The sequence below is a fragment of the Eptatretus burgeri genome, chromosome 4, assembly GCF_056783735.1.
Source record: "Eptatretus burgeri isolate ZD-2024b chromosome 4, Ebu_testis_v1, whole genome shotgun sequence".
Lineage (NCBI taxonomy): Eukaryota > Metazoa > Chordata > Myxini > Myxiniformes > Myxinidae > Eptatretus > Eptatretus burgeri.
In genome coordinates, this window is record NC_140964.1 from 45,780,644 (window position 1) to 45,794,345 (window position 13,702).

At 45.4% G+C, this 13,702-nt stretch overlaps 1 protein-coding gene across 11 annotated transcripts in view; it reads right to left on the reverse strand.

Moving 5' to 3' along the window:
- LOC147027953 (nucleolar transcription factor 1-A-like) overlaps positions 1 to 13,702 on the reverse strand; it is a 30,774-nt gene that overhangs the window by 16,068 nt on the left and 1,004 nt on the right. For 10 of the 11 annotated variants that reach the window (XM_085877822.1, XM_085877830.1, XM_085877828.1 and 7 more), the window contains 3 exons: positions 12,554 to 12,732; positions 5,057 to 5,125; positions 1,389 to 1,544 (listed from right to left, as the gene is read on the reverse strand). In XM_085877822.1, the coding sequence (XP_085733948.1) occupies positions 1,389 to 1,544; positions 5,057 to 5,125; positions 12,554 to 12,732 (404 nt within the window). The remainder of the gene's footprint in view (positions 1 to 1,388; positions 1,545 to 5,056; positions 5,126 to 12,553; positions 12,733 to 13,702) is intronic. The other variant, XM_085877831.1, reaches the window with a different exon arrangement.

Consider the following 13,702-nt stretch of genomic DNA (forward strand, 5'->3'; position numbering starts at 1 on the left):
AAGTCGGAACGGAGGGGACGAGCTGTGGAGAGGCGGCGACACCGGACGAGGGGGTGCTCGCGTCGTGCAAGGAGCTGCGCGCCCGAGGGAGGCCGGCAGCGCGACCTGGCCGAGGTGGAGACGCTCGTCGCACATAATAAAGATCCTCTATACCCCGAGCATCAGCAACCCCCTCCTGTTTCCCCCCGCGCTGAGATAGTGCGACCAAGGGGGCCCCGTTCCCACCCCCAGCCAGGCACTGTCCACGAGGCCCGCGGGTTGCGGGGCCATCGCCGCTCCGCGTCTCATCACCAGACGGGTAGGCCCGACCAGGTCTCGGCCCCAGGCCTACCTCATTCTTGAGGGTATTTCTTTTCCTTGGTTTTGGGTATGTGTTGTCGGCGCCGTCTGTGAAGTAGAATTGTATAAGTGTTGCCGTGTGCTCGGTAGTCGGAATTAGCTCTGCACTGTGTTTTCACTTTTATGTTTGCTTTTTGTGTAAATGGAATTGTGTTTTCTTTTTTTTGTGTGCATTTGGTGGAATTGTATTTGTGTGCTTCCCGTGTGCCGAGAATAAATGTGCTTTATTGTTGAACTGTTTCCCGCTTCGCTTCGTCTTTTTCCCCATTGAACCCCCATCTTGCTTCACGTAAAGGGTTGGTAGTGGGCTGAGTACGCCCGATAATTAATCGAACCGTCGAGGTCGACGATAACACCGCTCGGTTATTCTGATAGTACGGAACGGGTCGCTTAAGTGGCCCGTGTCCGAAGTCGACCTGCGGCGAGGTGCGATCGCCCGGTCTACCCTCCGTGTGGGTACTTAGGTAGGTCGAATTTGGCGAGCAACCCTATCCGACGCGGGGGCTGATTGGCTCGATCGCGGTGAGACCGAAAGGTCCACCCGTGACTGGTTCCCGGCGTTAGTCCGAGAGGGTCACGACTGGATTGTCCGTCCGGTGGGCGACGTGCCGCGATTCGAGTTACGTGGCCGTCGCACGCCGGCGGGCGCGAAATCCGCAACAATATATATATATATATATATATATATATATATATATATATATATATATATATATATATATATATATATATATACATATCGTTTTTGGACCATCTCTCAATGGTGAAAAAAAATTACTTTTAAAATTCCAGATATTCACCAAAATTCTAATAATTTCATCCTTGACACACACCCAAGCTCTCTGCCAAATCTGTCCACAACTTTTTAAGATACCCTGTTCAGAGACAGACCAACAGAGACAAACAGACATGGGTGAAAACACAACCACCATCCAACTTTGGTGGTGGCAGAAACAAGGTGCAGTGCTGCGTTCCAACTGCCTATTCAGCCAATGCAATTGGTCATTTCTCACATTTCGCTTTACGTTATACACGAGGAATGCACTTACTTGTGAACAATGGGATATTCTCTTCAAGGCCTTCTGCATCAAGCATTCAATGTAATAGTCGGGTAGATCCAGATCAAGGTGTCTGGACTTGAAAAGGGACATAAGTTGCTTCACATTTTGACGCTTCGTCTTCACAGGTTTTTTCCGCTTTACACACTTCAGGTCCCACCAACAAAACGGAGCGAGACATAATTATATGCACAAGTCACTGACCACACATCATCTGCACATCTTGGCTAAATGTTGGTGCAGAAAAAGAAAAAAAAAAATCGTAAAAGTTAACCTGATGCTTAAACAAGGATTTTACAACTCCTGAGTCCTGATTAAGTTCCAAACTTTGAGGTTAAAGCACCACAAAACACCCAAGGAAGTGAGGAGGAAGGAAACTATTGAACCTGAAATTCTGATTATGCTCGTGTTATTGCCTTCCTAACAAAAAGCATATGAATTCTTACCCTCCTGCCCTGCCCCCCCAATCCCACCTCCAAATCAATTTATGGCACAATTTGCATTTTGTAACACAAGCAAATAAAGTCTTGCTGCTGGCAAAAAAAAAATTAGGCCCGAGATTGCTGTCCCATTCTCCTCCACCCCCTATTCAATTGCAATGTAGATAGAGTCCAGGCACAGCACAAGCAATCACACATTCTCATTAGTGGACCAGATGGTCTCAAGGATTCCACAGCATAAAATGTGCTGCGTAGTTGTAATGAATGTTGTTCAAGTGGAAAACTTTACTCTGGAATCATGAGAAGGATGACTCATTTCCGGTCATGTGCCAGTGTGAGAGGTCAAATGACGAGCGTTTTGATTTTGCTAAACCTTGAGCAGCAAACGCCAATCGAATCATCAATGGTCTGCTCTTTTTATTATATACCCATGATCTGGTATTGTATGTATGGGGGCGAGTGGATGTGTTCACTAGTTCTAGTTTTGTATTTCCTGGTAACGAGCACAGCTGGACTTGCGTCCGGGTTGGACATCGTGATGTGTGGGTTGCGTGATCAGTGACGATATCGTTGGATGTTGTAAACGTATAGGCATGGTGTTGGGGATTGAGCATTGGGGGGTTTTTTGCTCACATTATCCAGCTGCTTGCACCATCCAGTTTTAATCAGAGGTATGCATTGTGGGTATATGCACAGTTTCCCCAGTTAGACCACCTTCTTGTGTCATGCCTTGCCTCCAGTATCGATCTGTGTCATTTGTTGGATGTCATGTCTTCGGCACGGGTCACATCAAAGTCAAATTTGTGGCCAGATTGCAGGCAATGATGTGCCAATATGGCCGACTGAGTCACCTTTCCAAGTCCACTTGTTCTGTCATGTTCATCTGGTGTTTATTTCAAATTCTTCCAGTTACACCGATGTAGAAATCGTCACAGTCTCTGCATGACGAATGGTAACTACTGCAACCCAATAACCCACAAACGCAGTGCAGCACGGACTTTGGCAGCTCAGACATGAAGTGTCATCTTCAAAAGTCGATGTAATTAAAGATTAGTGAAAGGAGTCCTGCTCAATGGTGTATATCGTAAAGGGATACTCACTACCCTGAAAGAACCAAAATGGGCAGAACTGAAGGAGCGAGACACGCTTGGGCACTGTGTACTGCCGTACTGCCCAGGCCTTTCTGAAAGGATTGGCAAGATCGTGCAAGCCGCTACGCACCATGTGTAATGTCGTATCATAGCTAAAAGGCAGCATATCAATTGGTGATAAATCAGGAACAATTCTACATTGGTGGAACTAGAAGGAATTTGAGACAAAGGTAAGGTGAACATGATCGAGAAACGAGGCTTGGAAAGACGATGCAGTCTGCCATAGCACGTCAATGACTCCAATGTGGCCACAAATTTGACTTTGATGGGGCCAGTGTCCGGCTCTGGCACGCACGGCAGGTCAAGAGCCAAGGTGGTGGTCTAACTGGAAAGACTGGACATACCCACACAGACACCTCTCATAAGAATGGTAAAAACTGGATTGTGCAAGCAACTGGATAAGGTGAGCAAAAACAACAATGCTCGATCCCCAACACCATACCGAAACATGTACAACACCAAAGAGAAACTCAACCAATCACACACCCCACAAGCAAACCGAGCCATGATCATTCCCTGTAAAACTAAGAACTAGCACGCATGTACGCGTGCAGCGATTGGTGTTTATTGCTTAAGGTTTGGCAAAATAAAAAAAAATCTCCACATTTGACCTCTCACAGCGGCTTGTGACCAGGAATGAATTGTCACCTCGGGAATAAAAGCGGACACATGCCGAAGGGATTGGCTTGAGGAAGCTCGCTGGGAAGTGGGTGAAACATCGCCCGAGACTGGATTATCAGAGTAGATCTCATCACTCTTTGGTTGGATGCACCTTTATTTCTTCTCGATCTAGTCACATGCCGGATTGTTAAATATAAAAAGTGATAGAAGTTTTTGTTTCTTTAGTCCTCACTCCTTGTTTGTGAAGTGCTGTGTGAATGCTGTGAAGTGTGGTGGTACCATCTCTGACTTATTTCCAGTTGTTACTGGGGTTCGTCAGGGATGTGTACTTGCCCCCACACTTTTCAGCACTTGTATGGACTGGATTTTTGGGAGGATGTCGGAGAGATCAAGTTGCGGTGCATCGTTTGGCAATGTCAAGATCTCGGACCGAGATTTTGCAGATGATGCAGTCATCTTTGCGGAGACTTTAGACATCCTCTTGGGGGCCCTCGAGGTGCTGAATGAGGAGTCGGAGCCGTTGGGATTACGGATTTCTTGGGTCAAAACTAAGATCCAGGCTTTCGGTGACATCTTGGATGCTGCTGTCCTGTCTGTGTCTGTTTGTGGTGAGGATGTTGAGGTCGTGGATAGATTCACTTACCTTGGCAGTGATATTCATGTCTCCGCAGGTTGTGAGCCGGAGGTCAATAGACGTCTGGGTCGGGCCTGGGGAGTCATGGATTCACTGGATCATGGGGTGTGGGGCTGCCGGTACCTGTGCGGGAGGACGAAAGTCCGAGTCTTCAGGTCCTTGGTACTTCCAGTCTTGCTCTATGGGTGCGAGACTTGGACTTTGACCAAGGATCTGAGATGGAGACTTAATTCCTTTGGTACCAGGTCTCTTCGAAGAATCCTTGGCTATCGCTGGTCGGATTTTGTGTCCAACGAGCGGTGGCTGAGAGAGACTCGGATGAGATTTGTTACCTGCATAGTCCGTGAGCATCAGCTGCGGCTGTATGGACATGTGGCTCATTTTCCTGACGCTGATCCTGCTCACCAGATTCTCTCAGCGAGGGAGTCTCATGAGTGGAGGAGGCCAGTGGGCCGACCACGTGCCTCATGGTTGCAGCAGGTTGACCATCATCTCAAGGGGATGGGGATGGGCCTGGCATCTGCCTGGGGGATGGCCAGACGGAGGCCCCTGGAGTACCGGCGGAAAGTGGATGCAGCAACGCGCTGTTCTGGCACATGCTCCCATACCTGACCTGACCTGACTCCTTGTCCCACCAAATAAAAACATACATGCAGAGAACCTAGTTTATGCAACCAGGAGCTTCCCCTTGGTTTTAGTAATTAACTGATGAAGCTACAAAACAGGAATCCACAATATCTTTTTCACAAGGAAAAACTCAGTTGTTGCATCATTGACAAAATTTCAATGTACGCAGGTTCAAACCTGACTTACAGAGACACTCGTCCCAAATGAAGTTTCCACATCCTGGATCAGTTCAGTTAGTGTGCGAAAGCAGCGGATCTGCAGGGATAAATAAATCTGCAATGACAGAATTCTGTCCAACACCAGAGGAGCATGATTAGCCTTGAGGAATGTTACAAGACATTACAGGTTCCAATAGTCAATGATATCTGCAACAGGCCTCACTGTACCGGGTACAGTATTTATGAATGGATCGATGGGCATTCTTTGAGAAACCATACCATAACCTCAAGCCGTCGCCATCTGCCAAGGCTCCATTATCAAGACGGCAGCGGCCGGCAAATGTCGGTACAAGTATATTGAAGTGAGCACAGGTTCATGACCTCAACACAAATTTCCTTTACCTCCCTCGTGGATTATCAATTCAAACATTCTACAGGAGTAGTCGCACCAATGGTGAAAATTTCGTCTCAATCTGACAGGCGGTTGTGGAGAAAAACACTAAAGTTCTGTGCAGGCAAACAAACAGACAAAGAAACAAACAGACAAAGAAACAAACAGACAAACAAACAAAGAAACACAAAGAAACAAACAAACAAACAAAGAAAAAAACAAACAAACCAACAAACAGACAAGAAAAAGAGCAATCAGAATGCAAACCCTTGCCAGGACTTTTGATTGGTGTATTTTTATAGGTTTTCAGGTAAATCCAATATGGCTGCCAAACCATGTTACCTATGACGTCATATGTGTGGCTTTTGTTCATCATGGATAGGCGGTCATACGTGTAAAGTTTCACCTAGATCTGTTCAGCCATTACAGAGAAGATTTTTGAAGGTTTTTTTTATTTTATTTTAAACAAAATGTCTGCCGAATCATGTGACTGATGGCATCATGAATTTTTTTTTTCCTGTGGACCATTTTATCCCTAGATGACCCTCAAAATTTTTCATACTGATCAGATGTGGCGTTATACATATGCAATTATGAAGTCATAACGAGGGCACCTAAAACATCATGAAAGAATCACACTCATTCCCCATGAAGAGTACTTGCTATGTACCAAGTTTCAATCTTCTCCTTGGTGCGGTTTCAGAGATACAGAGGTCAAATTTTTTCCCCGTTTTTCAAATATTGCTGCCACACCACGTGACCTATGACGTCATAATTATTATTGAAACATTCTACATGAGTAGTCGCATCATAGTCCGGGAGCCAAACCCCCAAATTTTAGTGAACCTGGTTTTGTCGGATAAAGTTTTTTTTCTCTCTTGTTTCTGGTAGTCTAGGGCTTGCTTATCATGAATCAGGGGGGTGCCAGATGATATCCCTTGGGGAACTCTTGATATTAGCCCTTTTATATCCAATACAGCCAAATTCTGAAAGACTCAAGTTTCCACTGTTTCTCAAGAAAGTTTGCTGAACAAAAGCTCAAATATACTTACATTCTGCAATAATTCATGTTGTAGAGAATGTTAAAATAATTTTAGGGGCACAATTTGGGGGATTAACCCTTTTCCACTCAATTTTGTAGCATGTGGGATGGGTGTTGGCCATAAAAGAATGATGGCTTCCCACTTTCTTTCACCACTCATGTCTTAGAAATTAGTCTAGTTACTGAAAAGTACATCAGATGGCATTGCAGAATTGTTTTACTTCCTGTTTTAATCCATGTGTTTACCATGCATTTGTTTTAAGTCTTGTTGCTCAGCCAAGACATCAGACCACGAATTTAGACCGTTTTGAAGGCACCTCATGTAAGTAAAAATACTAAAGCATCACTAGAATGATGCATGTTAAAACATCGATACAGTTTAAGGCCAGTTTTAATGGTTTTAATTAGATTAGGCAAGCACTCCATTTCTAAATTCAATGTTAGTACTGATGCAATAAGTTAGAAAAATGCCATAGAAGAGAGCTTGACAGTCTTGCATTTCGTTTTCAGCCTTGGCAGTCATGGAATCGGATACTGATGAATGCTACTTCAAATAGAAGTTCAACTGTCAAGACAAGAAAGGGAAGCTTACATGTGCTACGGCTATCCGAATAGCCAACATCATCCGATGTAGCAAGATATATGGTGATGAAAAGCACTTTGAGCTCGAAGATGCGTTGGAGAACAAGGACAAATGTGTCCACGAGCAGCGTCCTAAAGGTTTTGTCGGAAAAAAAATATATATATATATATATATATTTTAAAAATAAATTAAAAAGAAAAAAAAAACAACAACAACAATTTCTGAATATTTCGTCACGTGCCTTGATTAAGCCAATAGTGAAACGAGTCATAATGTATTTATGTATTTACGAAATTACAATACGATAAATGGAATAATCTTTAAATAGTAACGTGAACTTTTCGAAACTTTAAAGCAAATGTCCGAATATATTTAAAAGTTCATGATAGACGCTCTCAAAAGGCACCGTCTATGTGAGGATGTGTACATATGCTCAGTATTTAAGGAGATCCGGATCTTGTATATACAAGAGCCGAGTCCGAGAGGAAGAGGAAGAGGAAGAGGAAGAGGAAGAGGAAGAGGAAGAGGAAGAGGAACAACAACAACAACAACAACAACAACGCCGAGCTCTCTATGAGCAGCGTTCGCTATGTGAGACGCTGCTAAAAACAATGAATTCACCTTGAAATGCCACAAAAGTTGTCTCCTCCTACACATCTAAAAGTCACACCCGTCACTGTGATGAAGAGACTGATCCTATCTCCCAGAAAGCCACGAGGCGTTCGTTATCAGGATGCTCTGATGAAACCTTCAACTTTAAGAAACACTGTCTTTTCTGTGGAGAAACTTGTATTATTGAGAAAGACAAGAAACACCCTTCGAGATGGAGGGAATCATACCTCTTTCGTGAGATAGACAACAAGCAGTCCCTCATAGAAACTTGTATCAAGCGAAATGATGCTGTAGCGAAAATTATCCAGCAGCGTGTTGAGGGGGCACTGAGTGATCTCCATGCAGCAGATGCGAGATACCATCTGGACTGTCGGCAAAGATTTGTGTTATTTAGGTCACTTCCTGGGGAAGGTGCTGCCAGTAGCCAGGAGTCAAAAGGTAGTGATGAAGATTGTCCTTTTCTGTCAGTTGTTGAAATGCTAAAAAGTGACAGATCACAAATGTGGAATTCCGTAGAACTGTTTGACTCTTATTCCCAGTTCGGTGGAGTCCAACTGTGTCGTCGGACACTGGTGTCTAAACTTCAAGAGTTATTTGGCAATGATCTCATGGTTCTTTCTTCGCCAGGCATTGCTAATATTATTGCATTTCGTAGCTGTGCCTCACAGATTCTTAGACTTGTGAACACTGAAGAAGATGACATGGAAACTTTGATTGAAAAAGCCAGTAAGAGCATCTTTCAAGAGATAAAAAACATTGACATAGACCTTATCAAAGAGACAGTTAGTGATTTTCTCCTCAAATTATTAGGAAAGGTTTCTCCAAAACTTGATTGTACACTTCCAGCATTACTCATTGGTTCAATTGTAACAAGTGTTGTTAAATCCCAAGCGACCAGTTTGCAAGTGGGCCTAGCTGGAAAGATGTTAGAGTCAAAGAAGCTTATCAATAATTTATATTCATATGAGGTCTGTTGCTCATATATTGAGTACAGACGTTTCAAGAAATCAGCGGTGGCAGCTATGAAAATGGCTGGCATATCAAATGCTGCGGATGGCCGAGTTCAGGGTATTGTGGACAACTTCGACGCCGACATATCCTCTCAAAACGGTAGGCAGTCCACCCACTCACTTGCAGTCCTCCTAGCGCAGTACTCAAATACACCACCAGAGGGAGAGGCCAGTCAAACAATCAAAAGGATCCCCAAAGATTCCAAGGAGGTTCCATATGACGTCGACATCCACCGGTACCGAGGACCAAAACAGCCACCCATGCCAAAACATGATGCTATCAAGGCCAACCCCCACCCTGAAGTCACTTGCACAACAAGTGATTGCAGTTAGGAGAGCTTCAGAGATTGATCATAGCTTCCTACAGGATATCCTTACAAAGGACAGTTGCCCAGAATTCCATGGGTACAACACTAAAGAAAGCAGAGAGCAGGGTCATCTTCCACAACCCAAGACAAAAGCCTTCTACCTACCGCTGATCGATATGAAGCCTTCTGATCCTGATACAATGTTGACAGCAATGGAAAGAGTCCAAGATCTGACATTCAAAACTGGCCAGAAGTTTAGCGTCTTGACATGTGACCAACAGCTCTATCGAGTCGCTGTCCAGGTGTCCTGGAATCAACCAGAAAGATTCAAGCATATGTTCTTGCGTCTCGGAGGCATACATGCGTTGATGAGTTTTGTTGGGGCTATTGGCTCCCTAATGGCCGATAGTGGGCTGTCGGATGTCCTTTCAGAAGTATTTGGCGGGGTTCCAAAGATGCTTAGTGGCAAAAAGTTCCCACAGAATGTACGTGCCCTGCGGATGCTGTCCGAGGAGATGCTCCGCAGCTTGTTCGCAGATCATCAATTTGAGAATGAGGATGACCTGATGAAGGCCTTGCATCAGAGTGCAAGAGAGAGCAGGATGGTAAAACTGTGGGTGGAGGTACTGGTGAACCCTGTTTTATTGATGATGTCCTATATTAGGGCTGAACGAGAGGGTGACTGGTTACTTCACTTGGCAACATTTAGAAAAAATGTTGCCCTATTAGGTTGCGGCCAGGCACGTGAACTATGCCAGATATGGTTTGTACTATCTGAGGTCCATGGAGAAGCTGCCTGACCAAGTCCAAAGTCTATTCCTCAAGGGACAGCATGTGACGAGACATATTCGAGGGATGTGTAATGGCATCTGGAGCGACCAGTTCATCGAGTCCACGTTCATGAGATACGGTCATAGTGCTGGTGGAATCATTGGGATAACCCTGAAGTCGAATGCTCTGAAAGTCTGGGCACTGAGCCGCCATATCTGCTGCAAGATTGAGTCGGACATTATGGAATTAGAAGAAGAGGAAACAACTGATGCTACCAGACTGCAAAAGCATCACAAGGAGTCCAAGGCTAGAATACTGGCTGATGCCACGGACAGGGCTGGTCTGCATCAGAAACTTGAGACTTGCACTGATCCTATGGATCCAAAGGAACATCCTGAAGGGAGTCTTGTCAACATTGTCAGTGGAATGCTAGCACCAGCATCTGTAAATGTTGAAAATGCTGTCATGATTGGAGAGGCAATGTTAAAAGACTTTGACAATACATGGCCTGAGGGATTTTACAGTACCATCTCTAAGACGGTAGAAACGATGTCAGTAACCAGCAAATCTGTGAACATTGGTGACACCAAAGTTTATGACCTGAATGCCATCTACTCAAGGGTCATTGCATTATTAGCCAGTGACAGAGATGTTGATGTGAAGGAGGTGTTTGCCTATGAGCTTGCACCTGTACCAACTGCCATGTTCACGAAGGATGGAATGCGGATTGCTAAAGCCAAGTCCAAACTGAAGAAGTTGCTGCAAGTTGCAAGTCTTTGTATTGCTACGACATCACTACCAAATGGCGGGGATGCAAGTTCCAATGACTATGGAATCTCCAAGCAAGGAAAGGGCAATTGTTGACATCAAATCGACATTGGCGAGGCACCAGAAAGTTGTGAAGAACCTGTTAGTTCCCATGCTATATCAGGATGTGACACAGTGGCGTGTTACCTAGGTATTGGAAAGGGCAAAGTAGTCAAGATCCTGAAAGGTGATGGACATGACTTATCAGCCATAGGAAATGTATATGCTCCAATTCAACAAGTCATTGATCAAGCCACTCGCTTCGTTTCAGCTTGCTATGGCATGAAGGACAGCACAGACATGTCCAACACAAGGCTGCTTGTATGGGGTAAAAAGAATGGGAAGGGTCATTCGTCTTCCCCTATAAACTTGGCTGCTCTTCCACCAACAAGAGAAGCATTCATTGAAAATGTGAAGAGGGCCCATTTTCAGACAATTCTATGGCGAAATCCAAGTTCTAATCCTCCACCACTAAACCCAGAAGACTTTGGATGGAAGAGGGACATAACTAACAAATCACTTTGCCCAACTGCTCTACCGGCCAACACGAAACCTGCCCCTGATTTCATATTGGAAATGATCAGATGCGGCTGTAAAAGCGAACCCCCTTGTAGCTCCAAGCGATGCAGTTGTCGGGATAAAGGCTTACCTTGCACCATGTTTTGTGCATGTTTCAGTGTAGGATGCTCGAGGACCACAGTAACCTGAACTAGCCATTGAGGTGTCATTAAACTCGGAATGTCAGTTCTCTACATGCCAGCAATCTGCCAGTAAGTGTTTGTAACCATGTTTTGGTCATGTGCTCACTTCTGGGGCTTTTAAAGTGAGACATTTTGAAATATACAATGCATACAGATTACAGATGCTAGATTTCTGGGCCTTGACAAAAGTAGGTTGAAACTTCATCTTATTGTCTTTCTTACTTATTTTACATTATTCTTTCCTCTTTACTTCAGGTCTTCGAAGTTATGCTAATAGAATTGTGAAAAATTGCTTCGTATCAATGACGAGGAAAGGGTTAATTTTTTTTATATTGTGATCCATATATCATCCAGCATTAAGCATTGTGTGAATAAATATCAGATTTCACAAATTTGATGCATTTCATATGAATTAATACCATGGAACGAGAGGAAATTTCCAAGTTTCCACGGTTTGGACGTGTCGGACATGAAGGGGTTAATATCAAAATTTACCCAAAGGATATCTATCAACTGGCACCCTCCTGATTCTTGATAAGCAACCCCCAGGCTACCAGAAACAAGAGAGAGAAAAAAACTTTATCCGACAAAACCAGGTTCACCCTTGCCGCTCCTGGACTATCAGTGGTGAAAATTGTCTCAAACCAACATGCGGTTGTGGAGAAAAACACGAAAGTTATGTGAGGACAAACAGACAAACACAGAGACAGAAAGACAGACAGACAGAGACAGACGGAAGGACAAGCCGGTAGGCGATGAGGGATTCGCGAGGATCGAAGCGATGGATACGATGCTTTTCATTCTGACCGATCCACCGACGAAGATTCATTGCCAAGATGATTTGGTTCACATTAAATTGTTCCTCTACCTGGCAAGATTTTTCCTCTTGCGTATTTTGCCAACTGGCACTTCTCGTAAAAAATAACGGTGAATAGACACACTATTTTTGAAGGACTACCATTTGAAAAATAATCGGTCTGCTGGTTCGTGCTGTGGAGCCTCGCGTTGCAGACACACACACACACACACACACACACACACACACACACACACACACACACACACACACACACACACACACACACACACACACACACAATTAGGGATATCTAGCATATATAGCGAATTCAACAAATGGACAGAAATGAAACACCCTCTCCTTTGGTGAGGTTAATGAAAACTTCAGGAAAGGTGATTTCAAGTCTGAACATCAAACTTTTCCTTCACATCATTCCAGAAGACAGTTCATTCAATCTTACCATTTGAGAGTTTAGGGCTAAGTGCAGCATCACAAGCTTACCTCTTTTAACAGAGCGGTGAACTTTTGCTTGCAATCAGCAGGTGAATAACCAGGAAAGCTGATGGAATTCCAGTCCAGACATCTCACAGTCATTTTGTAGTTCGCGGAGTCCTCCTCATCAAGTAAAGTATTTTCTATCCTCTCCAGAAGCACCAACTGGTCATCTTTACCCCACCTGACTGCCAAGTGCACCACATGACACATGACAAAGTTACATGACCTTAATAATCTGGAAAAACTTCCATTCATTATGAACTCTCATTTGTAGTAAACAGATAATATAGAGGGAGAATAGGAGGAATGAAAGGAGTGTGGGGGGGAGGGGGGGGAGAGATAGGAAGTAACCTTGGAAGATGCAATAATTGTAATGGGAATGCATGTGTGGTGTATATAGGATGGAGTGTGGGGCGTTTGGGGCGCCGTGTGAAGGGGAAGTAGGTCAGGACAAATTCTCATATTTACACATAATAAATAGATCCCTCATCAAGTGAAACACGACAAAATTTTCGAACAATAAACCCATCCCTTTTGATGTCACAAGTTTAGCGCAAATAACACATGTGGGCCATGGACAACACGCGGGCCGTGGTATGTGGGCCAAGGACCACGCGCGGGCCGTGGTACGTGGGCCAAGGACCACGCGCGGACCGTGGTACGTGGGCCAAGGACCACACGCGGGCCGTGGTACGTGGGCCAAGGACCACACGCGGGCCGTGGTACGTGGGCCAAGGACCACACGCGGGCCGTGGTACGTGGGCCAAGGACCACACGCGGGCCGTGGTACGTGGGCCAAGGACCACACGCGGGCCGTGGTACGTGGGCCATGGACAACACGCGGGCCGTGGTACGTTGGCCAAGGACCACACGCGGGCCGTGGTACGTGGGCCAAGGACCACACGCGGGCCGTGGTACGTGGGCCAAGGACCACACGCGGGCCGTGGGCCAAGGACCACACGCGGGCCGTGGTACGTGGGCCAAGGACCACACGCGGGCCGTGGGCCAAGGACCACACGCGGGCCGTGGTACGTGGGCCAAGGACCACACGCGGGCCGTGGGCCAAGGACCACACGCGGGCCGTGGTACGTGGGCCAAGGACCACACGCGGGCCGTGGTACGTGGGCCAAGGACCACACGCGGGCCGTGGTACGT